Source organism: Cinclus cinclus, chromosome Z, assembly GCF_963662255.1.
Source record: "Cinclus cinclus chromosome Z, bCinCin1.1, whole genome shotgun sequence".
Lineage (NCBI taxonomy): Eukaryota > Metazoa > Chordata > Aves > Passeriformes > Cinclidae > Cinclus > Cinclus cinclus.
The window spans coordinates 84,315,008-84,341,265 of NC_085084.1; the positions used below are offsets into that span (position 1 = coordinate 84,315,008).

General features: G+C 46.1%; 1 protein-coding gene across 1 annotated transcript in view; it reads right to left on the reverse strand.

The window, feature by feature from the left end:
- The window catches only part of MYO5B (myosin VB), a 145,677-nt gene that overhangs the window by 67,273 nt on the left and 52,146 nt on the right, over positions 1–26,258 (reverse strand). Inside the window, exons 6-13 of the mRNA XM_062513989.1 lie at positions 24,090–24,246; positions 22,096–22,239; positions 20,631–20,712; positions 16,961–17,068; positions 14,810–14,919; positions 12,950–13,215; positions 8,105–8,186; positions 6,430–6,570 (exon numbers count right to left, since the gene is read on the reverse strand). Of these exons, the coding sequence (XP_062369973.1) occupies positions 6,430–6,570; positions 8,105–8,186; positions 12,950–13,215; positions 14,810–14,919; positions 16,961–17,068; positions 20,631–20,712; positions 22,096–22,239; positions 24,090–24,246 (1,090 nt within the window). The remainder of the gene's footprint in view (positions 1–6,429; positions 6,571–8,104; positions 8,187–12,949; positions 13,216–14,809; positions 14,920–16,960; positions 17,069–20,630; positions 20,713–22,095; positions 22,240–24,089; positions 24,247–26,258) is intronic.

Below are 26,258 nucleotides of genomic sequence, written 5' to 3' on the forward strand. Positions count from 1 at the left end.
CCAAAACTGCCCTTAAAGCAAGGAGCACCCAAATCCTGGTTCATTCCAGCAGGTGGAATGGCCCTTGCAGGAAAAAAAAAAAAAAAAAAAAGGCAAAACAAACCAACAGAACGTACCAAACAAGAAAAAAAAACAAACAAAAAAAATCCCCACACACAAACCCTGAAACAAACAAAACCGAACAAAAATACCCCCCAAACAAACAAACAATTAAACAATAAACCAAAACACACACCAAAACAAACAAAATAAAACCAAAAACCAACAAAAACATTCCAAATCTCCACCCCAAGAAACCAAACAAAAGGGCCCAACAGAAAGAAAACCCAGAACCAAACAAAAAAAAACCCAAAATGAAACAAAATCCCAAATACATAAACACAAAAGCCCCCAAACGACAACAACAACAACAACAAAAAAAAACCCCATTAATTAAAACAGAAATATTAAGAAAGTATTTTTACACTTAGGATACATTAACTACTCAGGCACCAACATTATTTTTTAATCCTGTGTGAGGTGACAGAATGGTTTCCAGAAACTGCCACGTGACACCACACAGATGAAGTTCTAGTTTATTTGACCGCGAAATTTTTCCTCATGGGGTCTGAGAGCCGCCATTGATGGGGTCCATCCCCATCCCCTGTACAGCAGTGGTTGCACATACACACACACATACACATTTTTTTTAAACAAAAAAATAGATAATTGGATATTTAGACTGGAAAAAGAGATAGTTCAGAAAAGAAACCTCGGTCAATATTTAAAATCAGGTGGGACAAAGCCTAGAAACTGCAGAACTGTGCAGCAACACAGAGAGCTCTTGATCATCCATCAGGACTTTATATGAAAAATGACAGAGGAAATAGGGACTGGGAACAGAAAGACAGAAAACATGAGACAGGTGAGTAATACTTCTTTATGCTGTTCTGAAACATCCTTTGACTTCATGACAGCAAACCAAAACACACCAAAAGGGTTCTGTGTTCAGGATAAGCAGGGATAAGAATCTCCTGCCAATTCCAGTAATAAGGGTGAATTTAATGAGGCAGCCATTCACACACGCTCTCCCACATTTATTTATATTTTACAGTTTTTAAGTGGTGCCAATTATGGATACACACAGAAATAACACAGACTATATATAAATAATTAAAGGCACTTAGCTATGCATTTATATACATATTTTATTTATGCAAGGTAAGACTGGCACGTTTGAACTATAGGGTTATATAAATGCAGATGTGTTTCTTTTCATGGGTTATATTTAATATTTGCATGCAAAAACATCCTTTCAGGAGGTTATCACTGGGTGCCTCCTGTGCAGGACTAAGCCACAGGTGCAGAGCAGGGGCACTGCAGCCACCCTGAGCCAGATTTATTTTGCACCAGCTCTCTTCCAGGGCACCCACTTTGCTGAAAAACCTGCTCATCTTGCAGTTCAACTTCAAAGGCATCGCTCCTGCCTCCCAGAAAGAGGGTTTGCCATACCCTGCTCAACATCCTGCAGCCTCGGTATTTTTAGCTGCCTGGGAAGCACCTGATAGGGACCAAGTCCCAAAGATAAAAACTAACAAGGCCATTATCCATACTATTATAACAGCTTTTGGTATTACCTTGGCAGTTTGAGGCTCTTAGAGCAACTGAGAAAGTTATTTGGAGGTTATCTCATCTTTTTTTTTTTTTTTTTTTTTTAGGGGATGGGGAAGAGGAAAAGCAGCTGCCTTGCAGGTTTTGTACAGAATTTTTAAACACGATAAAGCTGATACCAGGAATTGCACAAGGTCACAAGGAGCCTGTGCTCCTCTGTCCATGCCATGTCTCTGCCTCTCAAGGGAGGGTCCCCTCCCCTCTGGATTCACTGTCCCTGGTGCTGCCAGGAGCTCCTGCAACCACAATTGCACCCACCCACTGTGACCAGGGCCAGCCCCACAGGATCATTCTGCATGCCAGGACCAAGAACCCACCAAGAACCCACCAAGGACCCAGGTGAAGAGATGCTTGGGACTGCCTGGATATTCTCTCAATCACCACCTCCAATACAAGGGATCCATTCTGCATCCCAGGACCAAGAACCCACCAAGGACCCAGGTGAGGAGATGCTTGGGACCACTTGGAGATTCTCTGCATCACCACTTCCAACACAAGGATGATTAAAAGAACAGAAGAAACAAAGGTCAATGGCTTACAGTGAAGGAGGGGAGATTTAGATTAGATATTAGGAAGACAATCCTTCCTATGAGAGTCTGGCACAGGTTGCTGAGCTGTGGCTGCCCCTGGATCCCTGGAAGTGCCCAAGGCCAGGTTGGATGGGGCTTGGAGCAACCTGGGATAGTGGAAGGTGTCCCTGCCTGTGGCAGTGGCTGGAACTGAATGATCTTCAAGGTTTCTTTCCATCCAAGCCATTCAGGGATTCTGTGGTTCAAACCTAATGATCTAAAAGTCAACCCTCTGAAAACACAGTAGGAGCCAGTGACATCTTTTTTCTTTACTCCTTAGCACTCCAATATAAGTTAAAGCCTGAAAAGAGCCTGGGCTTCTTCTGCACTCCAGAAACACGTTCCACTGCAAGTGATGTGCCTGACTTCAAAGTCATCAGAGCTGACAGGGTGACGTAGGGGAGCCTGTTCTGCCCATGAAAGCCCAGGGGTCCAACCTCTGCTCATGGAGCAGAAATCCCCCCGGACAGGAAGGCCATGTGATAACTTCTGATGTCCAAAAAACTAACGAGTCCAGACAAGGAAAACACATTTGCTCAGATCCCCAAGTTGGCAGCATGGAGACAAGAGGGATGGAAAAGCAGTCAGCCAGGAGCAGAGTGCAGCATTCCTGGCACTTGACAGAAGGACACAGAAAAGGTTAAAGAGCACCCTCTGAACAGCACTAGAAAGTGCATTTGGCACACTAGCAACATAACACAGTGGCGAGGTGCCATGAAGCACAGAATGGAGCCACAGAGGAGCTCAAGAACATGAGGGAGTTGGTGGGATTGGTGAGACACATCCCCCTTTGGCAGCCTCAGGGTCAGGCTGCTCCACAAGCAGGAAGATCCCTCACAAATCTTGGACAACGATGACAACATTGACACATGAACCTTTCCAATCAGCCTGCTCTTGATTGAAACCTTCTGGTTGCACTTAATGGTAATGGACACTTGTTTTTTCATTTATTTTTTCATTCCCACTCCCATGCCAAGTCAAGGGAACAGTGAGGTAGCAGGACAACTTATGGAGAAACCTGGGCATCCACAGTAACCTCTGACTGTACTCCCAAACAGAACCACTGAATATCCTGAGCTGGAAGGGAACCACAAGGACCAACAGTGTCCAACTCCTGGCCCTGCACAGGACAGCCCCAAAAATGCCACCCTGTGCCAGAGAGCCTTGTCCAAGGCACTTGGGAACTGTCTGGAAGACAGCAGCAGCACGCCCACATGGCACGTAATTACAGCCTGAAAAGCAGGATAGCTCACCCAGCTTTGACAGAGGCTCGACTGCATTTCTGAGGGTTTTCTGTTTCCTCTAAGGATAACTTAAATCCCTTGAAAAACCAACCACAACTGGCTGCTCCTCGTCAGCGAGTGCAAGTCATTCCACATGCTTTCTCAGAATTCAAAGCATTAAGACTCTTCTGAAGTGTGCTGTCCCCTCCACCAAAGTAACTCCCTCCACTAGTACAGCCATACCCTAGAGAGATTATGAGAGCTCCTGGGCAGACCAAGGATGTAATAGGAGGTAGGAGCAAATGAGCACCAGAAACCACCTCCTACCTTAATAGTTCTACAACAGCTTCCAAATCATAGTATTTCAAAGTCGTTTAGAAAAACCTTCATCTCCCTCCTGGAGAGGGATTTTTCTCAAAGACATGCAGGGATAGGACACAGGCAATGGCTTCCACTGCCACAGGGCAGGGATGGATGGGATATTGGGAATTGGGAATTGCTGGCTGGGAGGGTGATGAGCCCCTGGCACAGGGTGCCCAGAGCAGCTGTGGCTGTCCCTGGATCCCTGGCAGTGTCCAAGGACAGGTTGGATGGGACTGGGAGCATCCTGGGATAGTGGAAGGGGTGAAGCAGAATGATCTCTAAGGTCCAGACCAAATCCTTCTGTGATTCTGTGATTCCAGGATTCCATATCCTTAAGAAGTAGGGCTTTTCTCATTAGCTTTCAGGAGACAGGTTTAGTCCTTAACACTCCCATCCCAGTTCAAGAGCCCTCTCTTTTGCTGCCAATTCTTAGTCAATTTTTCCCTAAACAGTAACAAGGCTTTTCTATGACCTACACTTCCTGAACTGCTTCAGCACCTACTCAGCCACCTCCTCCCCAGCCACACATTAAGGATTTAAAAAAAAAAAACATACTGTGAAGCAAGAACATTAGTGACAAACCCTCTACATTTGCACTAATGCTTCATTATGTACCAAATATTCCCCTGACTGTGATCCAGGTCCCAGAGAGCTTTCATCCTCTGCAATAGGCTCTAACAAGGTGGCATGTAATTACCTTATTGTGGTCCCACCCCAGGAGGTGAAACACTGCCATGGGGGTGAAGGTTTTCATCCATAAACTGCTGCTTTCAGTTGACAGATTTTGCTGAAATTTTCATAAATCTGGAGAACACTTGCAGGTTGTTATAAAAGAGGCGATTACACGGCAGGTAATAAGGGCCTGTGACTAATGACAGTATCCCCCACTGACAGGTAAACACCCAGATAATTGGCATTTGATGAGAAGGAAACAGATCTTGTGGGGTTTTGGTTGGGGTTTTTTTTGTTTGTTTGTTTGTTTGGGGTTTTTTTTGTTGTTTTTGTTTGTTTGTGGGGTTTTTTTTGTTTTGTTTTTGGGTTTGTTTGGTTTTTTTTGTTTGTTTTGGTCAAAATGTAAGACTGGATGAAAAACGTAGTTCCAGGCACATCTACTGCTGATACCTGGGAGCTGCAATGTCACCACCAGCAATGCTACCAGCAGCAAACGGTGCCAGGTGCTCCAGAGAGGAGACAAGGGTGTTACTCCCAACACCACGGAAACTTCCCTTATGGTCCTCACAGCATCCAGGAGACACTTTCAGCCTGCAAAATTTTACTGGCTTAATAGCACAGAGACCAGATGAAATGGTGCTGAATATCAAGCAAAGAATCTTATCTCCTTCTGAACCAGCACTGACTGAGGTATTATTTTAAGGACATCAAATTAAGTCTAATTTGTTCTCATTTTTAAGGAGATTTCCTGAGAGCAGACTTGAGAAGGGCAAAGCCCCAGCTCCAGCTGCAGCTCACCCTAAAGATGTAGCCAGAGTTTCTGTAGCCCAGACTAGGGCTGAGCTTGTGGAATGTGCAGGCTGGGACAGCCCTATGGTGCCAGGGAAGACAGCTCTGGTACCTGAAGGACAGCAAACACTCCACAGGTCACCCCCTTTCCAGACAAACACAGGAGCTACGTCCTTGTCCAGGGAAACTAGTCTAAGCAATGGATCCCATCCCTTTCTCTCTGATACAACATGACACTTGTGTTCTTGAGCCACCAGACCTGTCCTGCACTCATGGATACAAGAGACACAAGAATTCCTTGGCTATGCTGGTGAGGGTCCCTTATCTACTTCAGCTCTCCCAGCGCTTTGTCTCACTCTTCCCTGCCTTTGTTCACAATCACCCAGAGCCCTCCCACGCTCAGAAAGACATTTCCTGGCACAGAATACAGCCAAGGCTCAATGGAAACCATTCCAGAGGACAGCGTGGGTCACCCCACAGCAGCAGGCTGTCCTCAAGGCAGCCACACCCAGCAGGAAGGCAGTCCCCATCCCCTTCCAACAGGATATCCCCAGCATCAAAGAGCTTCAAAACAGGCATCCCAGCTTCCCAAGGAAACCTGCCTTGACATTCCTTGTTCCTATGTAAATTTGATTATTCGTGACTGAACAATGTTTGAACAAGGAGTCCAACCTTTCTTTTGGATTGTCATCTCAGTTTGCCACTCTGGGTCTTCTCAAATTTCAAACAGGACTTGACTTTGGCCAGCATGAGAGAGGGCAAAGGAGAGCGAACTGCCCTCCAACATTACAACTCTCTATACACTAAATGCAATGAGCTTTATCTTGAAGAGCTGTTGCAAGAGGACTCAGGTTTTCCCCTGAGACAAAACAAGGCTTGAGAGAAGCTCCAGCTCCTGGGCAATGCCAAAGACAAGAAGGTCTCAGTCAATGGCTGTTCCTCAGTAGAGGAGGCCAGACACAGGAGCACATGGTGAGTGCAGGTACCTGCCCAGGAGGCTCTGGAGAGTTCCAAACCAAAGCAAATTCCAACTCAACCCTACTCTTGCCATGAGCACAGCAGCAACATACATCAAAGGACATGTTCACCCACCTGCAAAAACCCATTCTTTGATCTTTTATAGAAACAAAGACACCGGTGAAAAGGTGTGAGGTCCTCTTTACCTTGCACTCTTCATCCAGCAGGTCCAGGATCCCAAGCTTCGCCTCTATCAGGTCTATGCAGGGCTGGTTGTCATAGAAGTCTATGAGAGTCCAAGGGATCCCCTCCTTCATGTACTCCTCCTGCTCCAGCTTGAACACATGCTGGGAGTGGGAGAAAGCAGAGCCACTGAGTGTGACCCCAGCCAGCAGAGCACAGCCCCTTCCCCTGCTCCCTGCTGGAGCTCAGCATTCCATGGGCACATCCAGAAGCCACAGAGGCTCTAGGTGCCGTCACGTACAGACTGCACATTCACACAGCCCAGCTGCTGGCAAGGGAAATAAAACCATCACACAGGGAAACCACGGCACAGGGAAAAAAATAAGGCTTGGAATTACTTTCACTGCAAAGTGACTGAAGCTGTCACTGTGTCGAAGTGGAAGGCACACACTGATGTGGCAATGACACATATATCTCTTGGGCTGACAAAAACCCTCCTCTGCTGTACTGCTCTGCTGATTAAAACAGTGACCTGAACCAGGTTCACAGGCTGGGAGCCCAGCCAGGGCTGAGAGCCTTTGTCCCCATCTTTGAGCAGGGAATTCACAAAAAGCACCCATCATCCCAGAAGGATTATCAGCAGCAGCATCTCACTGACTCAGGGGCGCTCCCTGAAAATTCTTATTTGAAAAAAAAAAGTATAATAAAAAAGTCTTCACATGGCTTATGCATCTCAGACCTCTGCCCAAGCAGATAAATTGCCGCTGGTTATTTCTGAGATACTCTAAAGCATATTAAAAAATGATTTTTCAAATGCACTTTTTTTTTCCCCCTTCAAATATAGCTTTTTAAAATCTCTTCAAACATGTCATCTTGGAATTTGAATTTATAAGCTTCAGAAGTGATAGTCAGACATACCAAGTAAGATATGAATAGTGCAAATACAATCCATAATTTACTTTTCATTTTTAGCAGCAGTGATCTATCTGATGCATTAGATAGACTGTAAATGTTCATGTCCATGCATATGATATGGTTTCAAAGAGCCAAACTAATCTGCAGTACTTAAATGCTCAATTTTAACAAGTTTTTTTTCCCCTGTACCCTGAAATTAATAGTAATTTTTTCCCTACTTGTAACTGAAGCAGAAGACAACTCCTTACTGGTTCCATTTGCAGTGAAGGTAAATTGTTTCTAATAAAATAGGAAAATTTCTGGGTTTTGTGAGGCATGTCCAAGTGAAAAGTGAGGGGTGTTTCCAATCCTATTATTTAATACAGAGTTTTCATCTCACAGGTTTAAGCCATGCTTAATGGAAAGGTTTCCACACCCATAACTTATTTTAATTCACACTGGAAATCAGCATGAGACCATCCAGGTTTTGTTTCAGGATTGAAACAGCACCAAGAAAAAGGAAAATTACATACTTATTCAGAGCAATATGTGAGCCTTTGCACAAACCACACGCAAATCCATTTCCAGGATCAAGTTTACACATCAACTAAACGACATTTTCCAACTTGATAGGGATGCCTAGAGCCACTGCAGTGAAATGTCTGGGAGGGAGGCATCCCAAGGATCCACAGGATCTATCCAGGCTGCAGGTAAATGCCACTAAGCAGAAGCTAGACACACAACAATCCTGCCTCATTACATTTTCTGCTCAGTTTTTATGGAACGTTTCCAAGCTGACCTTACCGAGTTGAACTGTTGCTGGAGCTTTTCGTTGGCATAGTTGATACAGAACTGTTCAAAGCTATTCACTTCAAAAGTTTCAAACCTGCAAAGCAATGAATAAATCAGAATTAGGCGCTGCTTTGTCTCAAAATCATTTTTTTTTTTTCCCTGCATCAGTGTCATCTGTGTGACAGGGAACACCAATTTCTCAACCATCCCTTCCATTCCTCCTATCCCAGATCTACACTTTTTTCCCCCAAAAACATCTATCTTTCCTTAGCACAACTCAAGGGATTAAAGAGGTCCCTCCTGCTACACACAAATGAGACATCTGCCACAACTGCAGCTTCCTGCCCATCAGCTCTGTCTGAGACAAGAAATGTAACTGCTTCTCCTGGGGAAAAATATTATGAAATATTAAGTCCAAATACATTCACCGCAAAGGTGATGAAGAAACAGTAGACACTCTTAAAAGACCCAGCGTGCTATTTTTAATGGGATTTAATAGAGCAGAAAAAGAAGGTATTAAATTTGTAATTATAGGTTCTGTACTGCATCCCTGTTAGCACAAAGAATTAGACACACATGAGTAAGTAACTTCTGGAAGGGAGAAGGGGAAAGAGTGGTGATTTCAGCTCCAACGCCACATTCCTTAGAGGAACCTTAGAGTGAACTTGGTGATGGACTCAGTGATCCACCTCTTCACCAGGACTTCCACACCAAAACATTACCCTACCTTGCCACAGATCAGCTCCAAAGCAGTCCCAAAAATAGGTGCTTAGCCACTATTAGGAAGGAAAAAATCTGCAGTTTTAGTAACACGAACTACAGGTAAGGAGCAGGGAGCCAGCAGAGCCCCTGAGGCTGAAGCACCCAGGACAGGCACAGGGAGCCAGGCTTGCTCCTAAAACCCCTTAAAGAGGGTATTTTGAGCTACCAATGGGAATTTTTTTTTTTTTGTATTTCTATTTTTAAGGCACAGTTGGAAGGGAGAAGGGGAAAAAAAGTCTTTGGCACATGAGTGTAAGGATTAAACTAAGGGGAGGAGTGGGAAGGCTTCCTGTGCTCAGTGAGTAAGCTGCTGTAATGATAAATATGTGACTAAATAATTGTTCGGGTAATAGGCACTGTAGGAGCTGGCAGAACAGTCTTTAAACACTGAATAAATGAAGCCCTTTCCTTCCAACCTCTCTTCCTCAAAATAATCAGTATTTCTGCCACTTCCTGAGGACCACCCTGCTGTTACCCAGTTGTTCCCAGGGTACTTCCAGGTGACAATGCCATCACCACATAAAATGTCAGTGTCCCTGGGGAAATGCAATGCCAAATGGCAAAAAAAAAAAAAAAAAAAAAAAAAAGGGGGAATGGGAGGAACAAGCTGTTTTTGTGCTTTTATCACCCCCACAGTCCTTGAGGAAACCTGGGACTGTTTTCCCTGTGCTGCCCCTGCAGCTTCTGCCACCTGTGCCAAGCAGAGGATGCTTAATCCATTCCTTTCCCAGCAACTGGTTTTTACAGTCTTTAATGGAACAGAATCTGCGCCTCAGACAACAAATGTTTACATTAAAGACGTAGCCTGGCCCTCAGTGATGGACATGTCCTTGGAGAGCTCCCACTGTGCTCATCTCAGCTGCGTGGCTGAGCGAATCTGTGACTCAAGCTCTTGCAACCCAAAGGAATGTGACATCCCAGGACACCTTGGGAATACCAGCTTCTGCATGATCACAGCAACATGGCAAGAAAAAGCTTAATTAAAGCACAGATGGAGAGGCACAGCGAGCTTGGTGGGAAAAGGCAACGAGGGGTAAAAGAAATCGGGAGTAGAAACTTCTCTCCTTCCGAGACACCAGATGTGATTTATGAACCCTCCCAGTGAGTGCCAGCCGGGGGCAGAGCTGCTGTACAACTCTAGCTCCAAGGCAGATCTCGCTGAGTTGCTAATTAAGGGACTCTACTAGCACAATTTGCTAATTGACAAAGCAGATTAGTCTCCAGCCCCTACGTGTGCTGGCCAGGAGGCTCTACCTGCTCAGAGTGCCTGCACTGAGGCAGCATCCTGATGGGGAAAGCAAAACAGTTCCTGTTTGGTCTCTGATATTTTAGTGCACTGTAATTTGGTGGGGAAAATAAGCATATTCACCATTCCAGCCCATTGCAGTGGCGCCCTGGAAGGCACATCCAGTTTGAGCACAGCTCTTGTAAGCAGATTTTCAAGGGGTAAATGCTGAATTTTGATTTTTCTGCTGCTCCTCATTCTGCTGTGTGGCTGGTCTCTCATAAGTCCTCTGCAGCACAAAGGTTTGTATTAAAATATTTAAACTTCATGAATAAGTCCAGCACACAGCTGGTCGCCTGGGTGTTCACACTTCACATGGCAAACAAGAGGGGGAACAAGCATCCCTACCAAGCACAGGAGTGCCACATGAATCCACTCTTCTGGCTGATTTCAGTATTAGTGCTACAGCAAATAACATCATTTCGGTAAATACAGAAAGGCTTTCAGTACTGCACCCTCTCACCTCAGCATTAAAAGAGAATTGAAGATGAAAAGTTGAGAAAATTAGAAAGTTGGAAGAAGAAACCTACAGCTTCTGCATCCTCTGTTTGGATCCCATCCCTACAAATCCCACCCATAGGGACAGTCCTCCATGAAGCTCTGAGGATGTCAAGGATGTGCTGTGAAGCTGGCTGCAGGCTCCCAGCCTTTCCAGCTCAATCCCTCTCCCAAAGAAAAGGAAAAAAATCAACATCCATTTGAGGAAAAAAAACCCCTGGGAGTTAGAAAAATGCATTAGAAACTCAAAAAAACCACATGATTTAGGGGAACCAAACCACTTTAAAGTTCAGCAGAGTCAGGATATCATTACCCATCCACTCCACCTTGTTAATTAGTCAGCATTTAGACAGCAACACCCATTTACAAAAGGGATTTATGGTCATTTTAGGACACCAGACTCTCACAAGCATGTCAGCCGAGAACATGGACACCTTCCCCTGCAAATCTGCCTCTTCAAGGACCTGCAGATCCTTGTGGAAAAACCCTGCTGGTGTTACCAGGGCTGTGAAAGCATCTGCTGGCTCACACACTGGATGTGACACATGGACTGGAGGCTGAAGGAGGTTTTTCTTCCACACTAACAGATTTTCAAGCCCAGCTTAATCTTTCATGAGCCTTATCCTCCAGTCTCCTTTCATTCAGGTTTCTGAAAGTCTGATCCTCTGACTCAGGCATCCAATTTTCTGTATGGACCCACCGTCATGCACAGGGTGCTATCTCAAAGCTTTATTTATCATACTGCAGCCTGCAGAAATTTCTGTTTGTAGGGGCAGGAATGGGAAACAGCCTCGATCTCATACTGTCTTTGAACAAGACTGTGCCATATTTAAGATCTTCCCAAGAGAGCCCAGAAAGTTTCAAACCAGAGAGAGCAACCTCATCACCCCAAGCTATCCCCAAACCAAACAGAACTGTATTGTTACCATCCTTGAGAGCAGTGTTCCTGCAAACCCTGCCATATGACAGCAGTTATTGATGGAGATCAGCAACCAGAGGGGCTGGGCTGCACTGGTGCTCCAGCACTTTCTGGCATCCTTTCTGCTGCTGTAGCTGTCCAGCAGATGTCAAAACCAACACCCCAAACACCAGCAGCTGTAGAAACCTCGTGGGAGGGTTTATACACAAGACCCAGCCCCAGCAACTGGGTAGGTGTTGTACCCCTAAAATCACACTGTGTTTTTGTTCTGCTTTGGCAGGATTTCATTCTGAACTTGAGGTTCTCCTAGAGCTGACAGATCTTCAGAGGACCTGCCCTAGGTTAGGGACTGGCTCCTGGAGCAGACAAAACTTGTGCATTCCACCTTCCCCTCCGGAACAGGAGAAATTCAGCACCTTAATGTACTGAGGGAGAACAGGAGGCCACTGCTGTCCCACTGAGAAACACAGAATCCCAGAAAGGTTTTGGGTTCCAAGGGACCTTTTAAGGTCATCCCATCCCCAAATGCAGGGACACCTTCCACAGTCCCAGGCTGCTCCAAGTGCCATCCAACCTGGCCTTGCATGGACCTCTCTGGGCCACCTGGGACTTCTCTCTTGCCCTTGCTGACTAGAGACACACACACACCAAAAAAAAAAAAAAAAAAAAAAAAAAAAAAAAAAAAAAAAAAAAAAAAAAAAAAAAAAAAATAAATAAAGGTGTCGAAAAAATGGAGGGAAAAACCCAAACCCACAAGACCTCTTTCCTTTTCCACCCCACAACTGACAGAATCCCTTCCTTTCTCTTCCATCTTCTGCTTCATTGCAGTACTTTGGCTAAAACGAACTCAGACAACTCTCACACCCCTCTTCTAGCACCACTTGAGCACCAGGATGACAAAACAGGCAGTAACACGTACCCAGAACAATTTTAAAGTGGCTCATTGCCCCTGAGGGTGCAGGCTGCAAGTCTTGCAAGAGCTTTTTGCACCTTACATCCCCACCACAGGTTCCCAAGCTCCTCTGAAAGCTCTCACTGCTTGTAGCAGTGGCTTCACTGATGAAGTAATGTCCTCAAACTCCACAGCAAGATGAGGCAGTCTTTGGTCTCCATACTTTTACCCCAGCTCATCTTAAAGGTTGTTTTAAACAGCACAGAAACCCCAGATGGGAAGGGGGAGGGAGGTAAACCCCAGAACCCAGTGCTCACACAGACCCGCGTGCACACTCTGAAGGAGGATCAAAACTGAAAACTACACAGTACTTCTTTTTTTTTTTTTTGTGCTCCTTCCTATCACTCCCATCACCTGCCACCAGCCAAAGCATCTTGCGCTTTGCAAGAAGGAGAAGACAAATTACAAAGGAGCAGGCTGGGCAGCTGGAGAGGTGCCTACCCGTAGATGTCGAGCACGCCGATGAAGGAGTGCTGCCTCACAGTGCTGTGCAGAGCCTTGTTGATGTGCTGCACGATCCAGCTGAAGAGCTGGGCATAGATGTGCTTGGCCAGGGCGTTCCTGGCGTTCACCACCTGGTGCAGGGACATGTTCTTCACGTAGGTCTCGGCCGTGGTGACGAGCTTTCGGTGGCAGAGCCAGTGCTGCATCTGGTTGTGCTCCACACCCAGCAGGCTGCAGAAGTTGCTCAGGTGCTTGTCCTCGCTCTGGGAGGGGGGATCAGAAGCAAAGTCAGCAGGTTGGTATGGCAGCCCAAACTGGCATTTCAACACCCCAGTTTTGCAGGTCTGCACTTTTCACGGCTACCTAGGGAAAGCTGTGTCACTGCAATGGGAAAGCGGTGACACCCATCCAGCTGTGCCCGTCCTCCTGGATGGGGTGGCACAGCTCACACGGAGCCCTGGATGGTGGTACCAAGGCTTGGCCCTGCTCTGGTTATCCTTGAGCTCTCAGCTTTCACAAACAGCTGATTTCCACAGGAAAAACAATTTTCCACCCCCACTCCTCCTCAAGCTGCAACTACGCTCTCCCCCAGAGCAACTCTGGTTATGCCTCAGACTAAAGCTTAGGGCATGCCATGACACCATGCCTTTTACAAAATAACTCCATCCTGAACGACAAAGTCATAAACTGTACATTACCAGAAGGGCTAAGTCTTTGCACAGTTAATAAACTGAAATGTGAACTTCACTTTCTTTAGTGCAATGTAATTCCCACCTGCCTCTGAAATTAAGATAAAGCAGTTCTGAGTCTTGATTATGGTCAGATAGCAGGCACTGTCTTTTGGAAAACAAAAAAACAATTTCCCCTTCCTCTGTGTAGTAATACTTATCTATAGGGAGTAAATTGTTTCCAGTTGGGTAAATGTATTTAGAAATGCTGGATGGGGTTGGGGATGCAGAAAAAAAATGCATTTTACAAGAATTCTAGGTGTTTTATTGCTACAACACCTTTTTGACCACAGAGTCAAGGTTGTACCAGAATTGATTCAATACCTTGCAATTACATTTAAAGGTAATTAAACAATATAAACCTCATTAACAAAACTCAACATTGTTGAAGCAGGCAGCTTTCACATGCCCCCATGTTGCCAAATATCAAATAAACTAGCCCCCATCATCTCACTCATTGAACACCACATTATCTCAAGGGTGACACTAAAGTGCGTGCAGAACCCTTTTAATACTTTAATTAGGAACAAACGACCCAGCCTGGGATACAAGGATAATTTACAGGACAGTATTTTCCATGTAATTGCTTTACTTTTTCTCCACCTCTGAACAAACACAGAAACAGAAAAACCGCCTCTAAGGCATCTTTAGTGTTATTTATTTTTGCTAACTAACTATGCAGTGCTTCTTTGGCCATGTTACAAGCAGCAGCTCTGTGGCTTTGCCTGGAAGAAAGTAAAGCAACACAGCTTGTGCTGATGTCACCATCAGTGTCACAAGTCCCCAAGACCCCACACTGGGCATTCTAAGGAAGCAGAAAGAGTTAAATGTGGGTTAGGATGTAAGGGATGTAAGCAATTTTAGAACAATCTTGCTTGCAGGCTGGCTAGAGAGGAGGAATAATGCATTATTTCCCAGGACAAACAAAGCAACTAGCAACAACAACAACAACAACAAGTTTTTGAAAACAAATGCATTTTTTGAAAACAAACATTTTTTGTTTTCAAAAAAGGCCAAGAAAACCAGAAGGAAAAGGGCTTTCTACCAAAGGGCACTGCTGTGGAGCTCAGCTCATGAACATGGGCTGACCCCTGAGCACACCAACTCCCCACTCCTGAGGGTGACCTACCGACACACTGCAGGCTTCCCCATCTTGCTGCCCTTGGATTTCCAAGTTCCCCAGGTGCAGAATGGCAGCAATTATCCTAAAAATGGTCATCTGATGAGACTCCTTCACTCCTGTGGGAACAATTGATGGCTGATTATCACAAGGGAAAATGAAACACGATTTTAAGTCTATTTGAAGGTGCTTGCAGTGTTTGGTTTCCTTTCCAGGCAATTGGTTTTCAGGATCGTGAGGATTCTTCCAATGAACACACCACAAACTCCCAATTTTAACATGGGTGGGTTTAATACACACAAACACAAGGATGCTGCTCCACAGTGATCAAACAGGATCAGAGTTACAGGGGCTCTGCAGCCTTCACAGAACAAGGATCTGCTTGTCTGTCATTGCAGCCTGCTGACAACCAAAGCACAGAAATTACAACTTACTGCCAAAGTCCCGCAGAAAGAAGGGAAAATTAAAGCCCTGCACAACTCCTCCACACTGGTGGCACAGCTGGATGCAGCAAGTCACCAAGGAGGTGATGGGGAGCTCTGTCTTACCATCCCCATCTCAACAAGAGCTATGCGTTGTGTGTCTTTACTGGGGGTGCAAGATGTTATTGCCTAAAATATTTTATTTATATATTGCTTTATCTATTTTTCTTCAGAGGCATTCCCGGGATTACAGGCATTCCCAGCAGGAGCTTTGCTCAGCAGCAGTGCGTACATGACCTTCTTGCTGTATCTTGCATTTTTTTAACATCCCAGATGGGTTTCTGTGTCCCTTTTATGTTCAGGGCTGGTGTCCTAATTATCCACCCAAGGTCTGAGACATCACCTACTGGTTTCTGAATTATCCAGAGCTTCCCTTTCTCTGTCTTGGGACTTTTCTGTTATCAGCACAGTGAGAAATGTTTCAAGGTTACTGAAAGGGGCAATCCTCTGCTCTTGCTTGGAACTCTTAATTGGAGTTAAGCCTGCCCAGGACTGGGGATCTGCAGACAAATTTGACTCCTTGTTACACACAAAAAGGCAAGACTGTAGTAGCAGGGAAAAGGGAAAACTGTAGTAGCAATTTCACCAGGCCCTGAACAGAAGCAGAGCTTGGAAACACTGAAGAAAAATGAAGAAAAGCAGAGAAGCACGTGAAGAACAGAAAATCATCATCAGACTGGCCCCAGAGGAAGATGCTCTCACAGAGTTTCCCAGAGACCAACAAAGGGACAGGAGAGCTGTGTGGGGAGCCAGAGAAGGGGACTGGGAAGGAAAGAGAGACTACACATGCCAAGGGGATGGGGAGAGAGTTCTCTGGGGATTACAGTCCTGTGGGAGAGTCTGGAGCAGCCAAGAATCGTATTTTTTGAGCAGTTAACAGAGGTCACACAAATTGGACAAGAGGAGGGCAAAGACAAGACCCGAAAGAGAAAGAGCTAAGGCCCATCTAAAACACAAAGAGGGCAAATTCTGGGGAAACAACTGCAGTTCTACAGCTTGCAGTGAGCCCCCCACACTCACTGCAGGCACAGCTGGTCAGGGATTTCACAGGCTGTGAACTCTCAACATGATGAGCCACTCTCCCAGCCTGTGGAACGGAACCCAGAGGCACTGAGGCTGACCAGGATTTCTAACCTTGGTTTCAGATAAATACAAATAAACTGGTCACGTTTTCCCTTCCAGATTGCTCTTCCTTTCCAAGAGCCCTGCTGCAGGCAGGGTACAGCTCTGCTCCCCTGCTGCTGGCACGGGGGCTGGACACAGCCACAGCTTCTGCAGCTGCCATGTAGACATGGACTCTGCACAGCAGGGATGTACTCAGCTCATTATTTCCAGGAATCAGCTACTTGGTACAAAGCTGTGATCCAAGAAGTGACATCACCCTCAACCACAACACAGACTGAACTGCAGAGTAATACCTCTTCTCCTGCTTGTAAACAGGGTAAAAATAGCAAGTCAGTACTGCAGCCATCTTTGACTTCAGAATTATTCAAGTTTCTCTTAAATTCAGTGTCCTTCTTCATTTCTCTGCTGCTTCACAGAGAGCTGCTAGAAACACTTCTGGAGCTCCTACTCAAGAGCAAAGTAAAGCCAACTAGGTCAACAGCAGTGCTGAAAACACTGAAAACAATTGAGAGAGACTTCTGCTGGGCAGGCTTTGAGCAGAGCAACCCCTTACCGAGCAGGGTGAAGGCATGCCTGGTTTTCTCAAAGTCATCAGCATCGTCCACGCCATCGATGGACGTGTCCCCTCCCTGAGAAGTGTAGAAAAAGTCTTCGGCACATGCTAGGAGAGAAGGAAGAGGAGAAATACATCAGCAAGCAGTGCTCCCCCACTGCAGCCACTCCCCAGAAGGTGCACTGGGATGCTCTGTCTCACACTCCTGAAGGGCACCTGTGTCCTCTGAACCACAGTTTGCCCAGGAGTGGATGAAGTAGAACCTTGGTAAGTGGCTGTAGCTGCTTCTTGCAGTGATGAAACCTCTTCTCCACACACAGCAAGTGCAGTCAGGGCAGCGCTGTGGTGCTTGGGATTCTAGTAACATCTCCTTCACTGGGGGGAAGACCATTTCAAATCCTGACTGCTTTCAGTAATTCCTGTTTTACACATCCATGACTGATTCAGGTACTTTAACATCTTTTCTACACAAAGCCTTAATCCTTGGGAGCAAAGGGAATGGAGAATGGCTCACAGTGCCTGCATTACACCACTTGAACACCTGTGCTTTAGCACAGAAGCTACTCCGGGATGACACCAACAAATCCTGTGAAGGCTGAGAGGCATTTCCAATGTAAATACAACAGGAAGAGATTGCAGGATTCGTGCCCACTTAAGAAAGCTGTGCATATAATCCCCCTTCTTCAAACAAGGCCCAGAGGAGTAAGATGAGTTCCCAAGGCTGCTGGCTGAGTCCTGGGAGACCCAGAGCTTGTCCCCTGCGAGGGCTGGGGGAGCCCAGCCCCTGGACAGCGTCCCCACCCCACCCAGAATCAGTTCTCAGCACCAGCCTTAGCCTGTTTTGAACTGAGGAGGACTCATTTGCCAAAATCTACGCATTAACACACACAAACATATTTCCCAGGCATAATGAATATAGAGAAAAAGCCTATTGTGTTACACGCCAGGCTAGTGGTAACCTTTAAAATCACTGCAATCTGCACTTTTCTTGATTCAAATTGCACCAGAAGCTCCCCATCCCTTCCCAGGCCCCCCACAGGCTTCCACATTAGCTGTACTTTCAGTCTGTAAAGAAAAACGCTTAATTCTTTTTGGCATGCAAAGCCCTGTGACCCGGAGATTTTGGTAATTCCACTCATTGCTGGAGCATCAGGAGCAAGGGGCAGAAAATGCTGATTGGGGTCAGGCAGACAATGTCCCTCCTGGTCCCCCAGCACAACAGGAGCTCACCCAGCCCATGGTGGAGCACATCTCAATCACAGCTTGATGCTGCTGCACATCACCCTGCAAGATGCAGCCAGGGCTGGTGGTGGCTCATGGGGCCAGGACATCAGCTTTCAATTTTAAACATTCACAGTGGGATCTGTCTCTGCCTCAAGTCATCTCTGGTATAACCAACTCCAATCTGTACATTTCAAGATCTCCGTAATTATTTTAATGACCATGCCAACTCTTTGATTCATTGCAAACAAATAAAACACATTCCTGCCTTGCACCACTGCCCAGGCATCGTTAAGCTAGACACCACACTTCAAAAGGCACTTGCATTGCACATCACCATTTAAAGTCAAATATTTACTTTCTAGTTTAAAATTAAGCCTTTAGGATCACTCTGACTGAAGCCAACACTGGTTTGCTCTGCTGGGCTCATGTATGTTTAGAGACCTTTTTTTTTGTTTGTTTTCCAGCATCTTGCAACATAAAAGGAAGTAATAACAACTCTTTGTATGTGCAAGACCCAAAGGAGAAGCAATAGCTCCTATTTTTTAAGATGGAAAAATATACATCCTCCTCCATGAGTAATAAATAAAAAGTGGATTTTCACATCAAACACCTCTTGTTTTGTACAAGCCTTGGGAAGACAGGGTTGACAGGTAAGTACAGCTCACACTCAGGAAATAAATCTGAGTTCTGACTAGTCATCTTCAAGCGGGCCATTAAATCCAAGGCAAAGTGGAAATAAAAAAAAAAAAACTCAAAAGAAAGAAAAACAAGTGAACTGTGCACCTCTGCACCCACAGACCACTGTCCAGCACCAGCAATCCCAGGGGACAAGGCTGAGCCTGTGTCACACCAACAGGAGCAGCTCATGGACCCACTTCCCTGCTCCCACCCAGCCTGTGAGCAGCCCCACATCTGACAGCCACCAGAACACTTTGGAGGGACATTTTTCAACTACTGCAAGATGAGAGGGCAGGAAACACTGAGGACACACACCTCCACCTTTGGAAAGAACTGCTTCTTTTCCAGTACCCGGTGGATGCCTGTGCATGCTGTGACACAGCAAATGCAAAGTGCCACAGAGAGCAGCTGGCAGGCACTGGCACTAAATTTTTATTAGAAATGACCCAAGAAGGCTTCTTTGCAGGCTAATGGCCCTGGCACCCACTCACCCTGCACTGCCAGCTCCTTGCCATTACACATTTATCCCTGAGATGCTGAAGTTGAGAGCCACAGCCACAACAGCACAAACATGTCCTGGGTGATGCACCAGAACAGCAAAGCCTCTCAGCCTCCACTCCTACCAGTCACCACAAACACAGATGATGCTTTTAGAGAGCTGTGATGAGTATGACTGGTACTTCCCCTGATCCACATGTTCCCAAGGAGAGAGCAGTGCTGGATCTCTCACACATCAACTCATCTCCCAGGTGGAGCAGAAATAATTTGTGTCTGAATTTCAAGATGCCAGCAAACATCATCATAACCCAGGGTAAGTTATTAAAAATGAAGCACACAAGCATGGCATAAACTCTTGAAAATGGTCCACATGATGTGGTCTGTGTGGTCACTGTGCCTACAGTGACCCAAAAGGTCATTAAGAACTACCTAGAAACTGAAAGCCCTTCTCTTCATCTGCCATTCCACTGTAGTGTGGATGGCAACTTCTGCAAGACCCTGTGGTGGGATCAGAACCTGCCTTGATGACTATTCAAAATAGGTAAAAAGCCTGGTTTAAACCTTGCTTTTCTCTCTAAGGAACAGCAAATATTCAAGATAAAAGAATAATTAAAATTCATCCCTGTGCCACCTGCTGCAAGTGCAAACCCTCTGAATCATGTGCCCTACAGAGGTTTTGCTGCAAATCCTGAGGAAAAAACCCAGCCCATCCCAGGAGTTAGCCATTAAAAAAAGAGAAACATAATGAATTCAAAGGACAAAACCACTCCTGCCAAGACACTAGCCAGATCAGCCCTCAATCATGTTTGATTTAAAATACACACCTTATGCAAGGTTGGTACAATATTAACATATGATCTCCCTGCACCAACTGGCATATACCACAGCAATGCAGTTTCACTGCAGCTCTGCTACTGATTTTTACAAAATCACGGAATCACAAAATGGTTTGGGTTGGAAAGGACCTTAAAGGGGCACCTTCCACTAGCCCAGGTTGCTCCAAGCCCCATCCAACCCAGCCCCAGACACTCCCAGGGATCCAGAGAAGCCACAGCCTCTCTGGCTACCCTGTGCCAGGACGTCCCCACCCTCATCCCTGGTGATGGGGTGGGCAAATCTGTGCTCTCCAGCCAGCAGCAGAAACCTTTCAATCTCATCTCGCTCCCCTCCTCCCAGTGCCTGGGCACACCACCCTCACCAGCGACCTGCAGTGACCCCACCATGTACTCCTGCTGCCCTCAGACCCAGCCAGGGATGTGCCACCACTTACTGAGTCCAAGGTCTTTGAATTCTGGAAGGCTTGAGGAGGCACAGAGCTGATAGAAGATGTGGTAGTTGCGCTCGTCCTCTGCCTGCAGGGAAATGCTGAGTTATCAGGGGCACAGAGAGGTCACAGCAGTTCTCCCACCCTCACAATGCTGCCCCCTGAGCCCAGGGCCACCCTGGTCCCATCCCCTGCTTCCCACCACCGAGACTCCATCAGTGACAGCAGCACAAGGATGCCTTCCTTGCCACCTGGGAGAAAGGAGGTGCCCAGCTGGCAAAGGAAGTAAATAATTCTGTATTACCTCCCACATCTCATCCCTCTCTGGAATAAACAGGCAAAATGAAGCAGCAGGTACTAAGCTGCAAACCCACAGAAATATAAAATAAGGTGGTGTCCTCTTCATGGCTTTCTCAAAGTAGCCTTTTTTTTTAAGATGTTTGTAGTGGGGGCACTCTTTTTTTTGGGCAATTTTTTTTCAGTAGCTATTGATCTACATCCCAAGCAGAAACCAAGAAAGCCTCTCTTAAGCCAGCAGAGGAAACCTAAGGGATGTGCTGTGGCAGGGACATCAGTTTTCTCAGCCCCTCTCCTGCCCCTTCTTCGTCTTTAAAACTGAACACTGCTGCCTGCAGTTTGTCCTCCCTAGCTCTGTACCTAACCAGTCTCCCAGGTACAGCTTAGCCCAGGACGAGGGTCATCAGGCTGGAACCACAAAGAACTCCAAGACTGAGTCCAAAAGACACATGTGGGAGCTGTGTCCACCAAGAAAGTGACAAGACAAGGGGACGCAGGCTCAAGTTGTGCCAGGGGCAGTTTAGGTTGTCTATTAGGAACAATTTCTCCATGGAAAGGGCTGTCCAGCCCTGTCACAGCTGCCCAGGGCAGTGGTGGAGTCCCCAACCCTGGAGGGGTTTAAAACCCATGTGGATGTGGCACTTGGGGACATGGTCACAAGGAAGATGAAGAGGGACTTTGTACAAGAGCATGGAGGGACAGGACAAGCAGGAACAGCTTTCCACTGACAAAGAGTAGGTTTAGGTTAGATATTGGGAATTGGGAATTGCTGGCTGGGAGGGTGGGCAGGCCCTGGCACAGGGTGCCCAGAGCAGCTGTGGCTGTCCCTGGATCCCTGGCAGTGTCCAAGGACAGGCTGGACACTGGGGCTTGGAGCAAACTGGGATAGTGGGAGGTGTCCCTGCCCATGGCAGGGGGTGGAATGGGATGATCTTTAAGATCCCGTCCAACCCAAACCATTCCATGGTGATGATCCTGTGATGGGTATGGCAGTGCTGGGGGGACAGTTGGATTCAATGGTCTTAAAGGTCACTTTAAATCTAAATTATTCTGTGGTTCTACTTGTAAAGAGATTTTTTTTTTTTTTTTTAATCCATAGAAAAGACCCAGACTACTGAATTCCTGGAATACAGCACCCAAAAGAAATAAAGATAAAAGCCCCACAGCTCCTCACCTGAAATACAACCCGAGATTTTTCCAGCAGATATGTCCTCATGTTGGCACCAATTATGTGGTATCTTTTATCAAAGCCAATCTGAATGTATTTCCCAAAGCGGCTGCTGTTGTCATTCCTTGTTGTTCTAGCATTTCCAATGGCCTGCATGAAACAAACAAAATCAAATATTAAATTTCAATTGAATTTTTGAATTTTTTTAAGCATTTCGATTTGGAATCAGTGTTATATAAACAGTCACAGGAGGATTTGAGGAAAACCCCATCCCAGATGCAGAAGCCAGAGAAACAGTGTGACTTCGGGGAGGATTCTTCACTGAAAATGTGGCGTCTCCAGGGTTTTTATGGAAGAAAAACGCATACAAACAGCAACGAGTGTTTATACAGTAATTAATTATCTACATCCCAAAAGCCTGAACATTCATGTTGCACCCTTTAAGACGCCCCCACCTTCGTTCAGAGTCAACACCAGCAGCTTCCCTGGACAGGTCTCCTTCCCCCACAAGCCCATATAACTCAGGGTTTTTCTGCAAACCAGGCAGTTTTCTTTTTTTTTTTTTTTTTTTCTGTCTGCATAGGCAATGTTCTCATCAATTTCCAATAAAGACAGGCAGGTTGCCTGGCCTCAGCACTTAGAAATTACAGCCAGAACTGAACACAGGCAGGAAAATTAGAGCAATAAAATTCTGGGGCCATATAGAAGAACAGCGTGCACTACGAATTTTTTATTTTTTTTTTCTTGGATGGTTTTAAGTGCCCCCTGGTATTGCATCTACATTTCACAGCGACAGAGGAGATGGGTGAGGAGTAAAGCAGCAGGTTTACCGGGAGTAAACCTGCAGCAAACCAGCTGTGACTCACAGCAGGCTGTGTCTCACCCTGGATCAGCCACCACCTCTCTGTCTGTCAGACAATTTGGCAAGAGGTACTGTCATGGGAAGCCTCCCTGAAGGCTGAGCCAAGCCTAAGGTTAAGCACAGGACAACACTAAAGCAGCGCTGTTGGCTCCTGCCTTGAAAAGAAAGTCACACAAGCCTGAAGTGCTTCACGGACTTTGGAAAAGCCCAAACCAACTGAAGGCACTTCATGACTCCAAAACCCGTTTGGAAAATGGGATTTAGGCATTCAGACATTTATTTTCAGTGTCTGGCTTCAGTGAAAGGAAACGAAGCTGCTTTTTCCCTTTCTTTTGTATTTGTAAGAAGAATTGTTTCCTTTCAGAGCAGGGAATGATGAGACTTGTTATTCCCCTATCACAGATCAATTATGTTGGAAAATCCCTCTCAGCCCATCGAGTCCCAGCTGTGCCCAATCCCCACCTTGTCACCAGCCCAGAGTTCTGAGTGCCATGTCCAGTCCTTCCTTGGACACCTGCAGAGATGGGGACTACAACACCTCCCTGGACAGCCCCTTCCAGCTTCTGACCACCCTTTCCATGGGGAAATTCTCCCAATTTAGTCCAGGCTAAACCTCCCCTGGAACATCTTAAGACTATGTCCTTTCATCCTGTTGTTGCTGCTGCCTCGGGGAAGAAAGAGGCGAATAAGTGATTGATAGCAGATAACAGAAAACTAACAACAATTAAAATTAATTTAGATACCTCAAATAGATGAATTCCTTTATTTTTCTATTCCGTGTTTGCACAACAAAAGAAGATTAGGGGAAACCATGCAGTGACAAAGGAGGAGGAAGATGATAAAACACTAACAGTGCTAGCTGCACTGCTCAGGCTCTCCATTCTGGAGCCCCAACAAAGCCCAGCTCCTGGTGATGTGCTGGGGATACTCAAGCTCAGCTTTAAGACCATCAAACACAAGTGCCATTGGGGTGGTCTAAATGAGGCTGTCGATGCATTTCTACATTCCAGCCCAGCTGCAGGGCTCTGTTATACCATAAATCAAACCTGTCCCACAAGTCCCCTGGGGGTTCCCAATGTACGTGTGACTTACAGAGACAACAGGGTGATCAGGACCAAGGAAACGGAGCAGCTCTTACCTCCATGATGGGGTTGGAGGCCAGGACTTTGGTCTCGATGTTGGTCTCGCTGGCGGAGCCCCCGACGGTGGCGAAGAAGCGCATGGCGTATTTGGCAGAGACTGTCTTGCCTGCCCCCGACTCCCCGCTCACGATGATGGACTGGTTCTTTTCATCCCTGGGGAGCCAGACCAGCAAACTTAATAAAAGCTAAATCCCTCTAAGTTAATCCATTTCCTGGTCAGCTGTTGGCACCCTCTCTTCCCGTGTTGCACCCTCACCTTGTAGTTAAAAACACCGGATTTCTTCTGGACTTCAAAAGTTACAGTGAATAATACACAACTGAGACACTTCCAAGAGAAAACATGAAGGACACTGAAGATCTCCAGAACGTCTCCAGAGACAGCAGGAACTGAGTCCCTGCACAAAGCACTGCTGCCTCCTCCATCCTGAGACTCTGGGAAAACCATTTCTTACACACCACAACAGCAAGCCTCTGCTGCTGGACATTTGTCTGGAGAACTACTAACAGGTGCTGGCTGAGTATCAGCTCCTAATTCTATGTATTTAATTCTTCCCCCAGCTCTTCCACTCAAGCATTTGAGATTCTACTCATTAAAACATACCCAACTCGTGAAACTTGCTTTTAAAACACAGTTACCCAGAAAGACTGCTCTACACTAAAAGTAAAGTTAAAAATACTGGAGCTGTAAAATCAAGTACCCTAAAATTCAGACACAGAAGAAGCCACTTGATTCTCTGTAATTACATGAGTATCAGTATTTTCATACAACTCCCAACATCTGGTTAAAGCTGACAACAACAACACGAAGCATGTCTGACATCACAGCCACAGCAGCAACTCATTCCTAAATCCTGTGACGTGGTGAAGCACTGATCTGAAGTGCAGAGGTACTTCACCAGATAACTCCAGGGCACAGGACTTTGGATGGAGAAGCTGAGGGTGCACCATCTCATGCAGTTCTAGAGCCTTGCACAGAGCACAAACTCTTCCAAATGCCCTTTTCCACTTGCAAAATTAATTACACACACAAAACCCGTTGCACAAGCCACCGTGGAATAGCCAGTCCTTCCCAGCGTGGTACCCACCAGACACATCCCAATAATTAATCTGTTTAACATGCTTGAGCTGCAAGGCAAAGAAAGGGCCAAGGCAGTAAGAGGAGCTCATTTTCAGAACTACATCCCTCCAGGAAAAGTTTTGCTGGCTCCAGGGCCAAGTGCCTCTGCTGCAGTGGGATTTGCTCCCTGAGGCATCATCAGCACACAGCAAACTCAACACCTCTGCAATTTGGCTGCAGATTTTGGGAAGGGCTGAGTTTTCACTGCAGGATTTGCTATAAGCCCCCCAAAATACCCAAGCTCTTGGGTAAGCTTTAAGGGCATAATTGAGTGTGTTTTTAAGTAAGATCAACTTAAGCTTCCCAGACTCTGCCCTGGCTTTCATGAACCACAGCTGAAAGCAGGCACAGAAAATCCCATACACAAGTACAACAATAAATTTATACCTTGCAGTTCTCTTGACATCAGGAAATACTATCAAAACACATTTCAATTTTAGATACTCAGTTCATGTTTATACCAGAAGAGGACAAAAGCTAAATGACTGCCACACACCACTTTTGCACTTCCAACAAAGACACACCACACCATTACTTCCCTCCACTGTCAGGCACGAACATCTTAATTCCTTCTAGGCTCAAGGGTAATTGGTTTGAGAGAAAAAACCTCAGCCAAGTCACGTGTAACATTTTGGTGCAAACCATGACTCTGAGACACTGTCAGCAGCAGCAGACTGACAAGATTATTTCCAGCTCTCTCTATTTTTCAGACACCAATTCACAAAGTGTATTTTAATCCATCCCCTAGCCAAGTAGTTTTCCTGGGTACCAACCAACAGGAAGGAAAAGAGGAGCCTCCTAGCACCCCAGCAATGAGGCAGCAATGCAGGAACACGGGCTGTGAGTGGAGCACACCCTCAGCCAGCATCCCAGATCCCCTGACTCATCCTGGGTGGGGACAGCCTGGTCTTGCTAAGTCACAGCATTGTGCCCTCAGCAGGTCTTGGCAAAGCTACTGAGGCTCTCCCACATCCAGCTGGCAGCATCCAGGCACGGGGTTGCCAATGTGCCAGTCTCACACCTTTGGACTTCCACAGGTGTGCAAAAA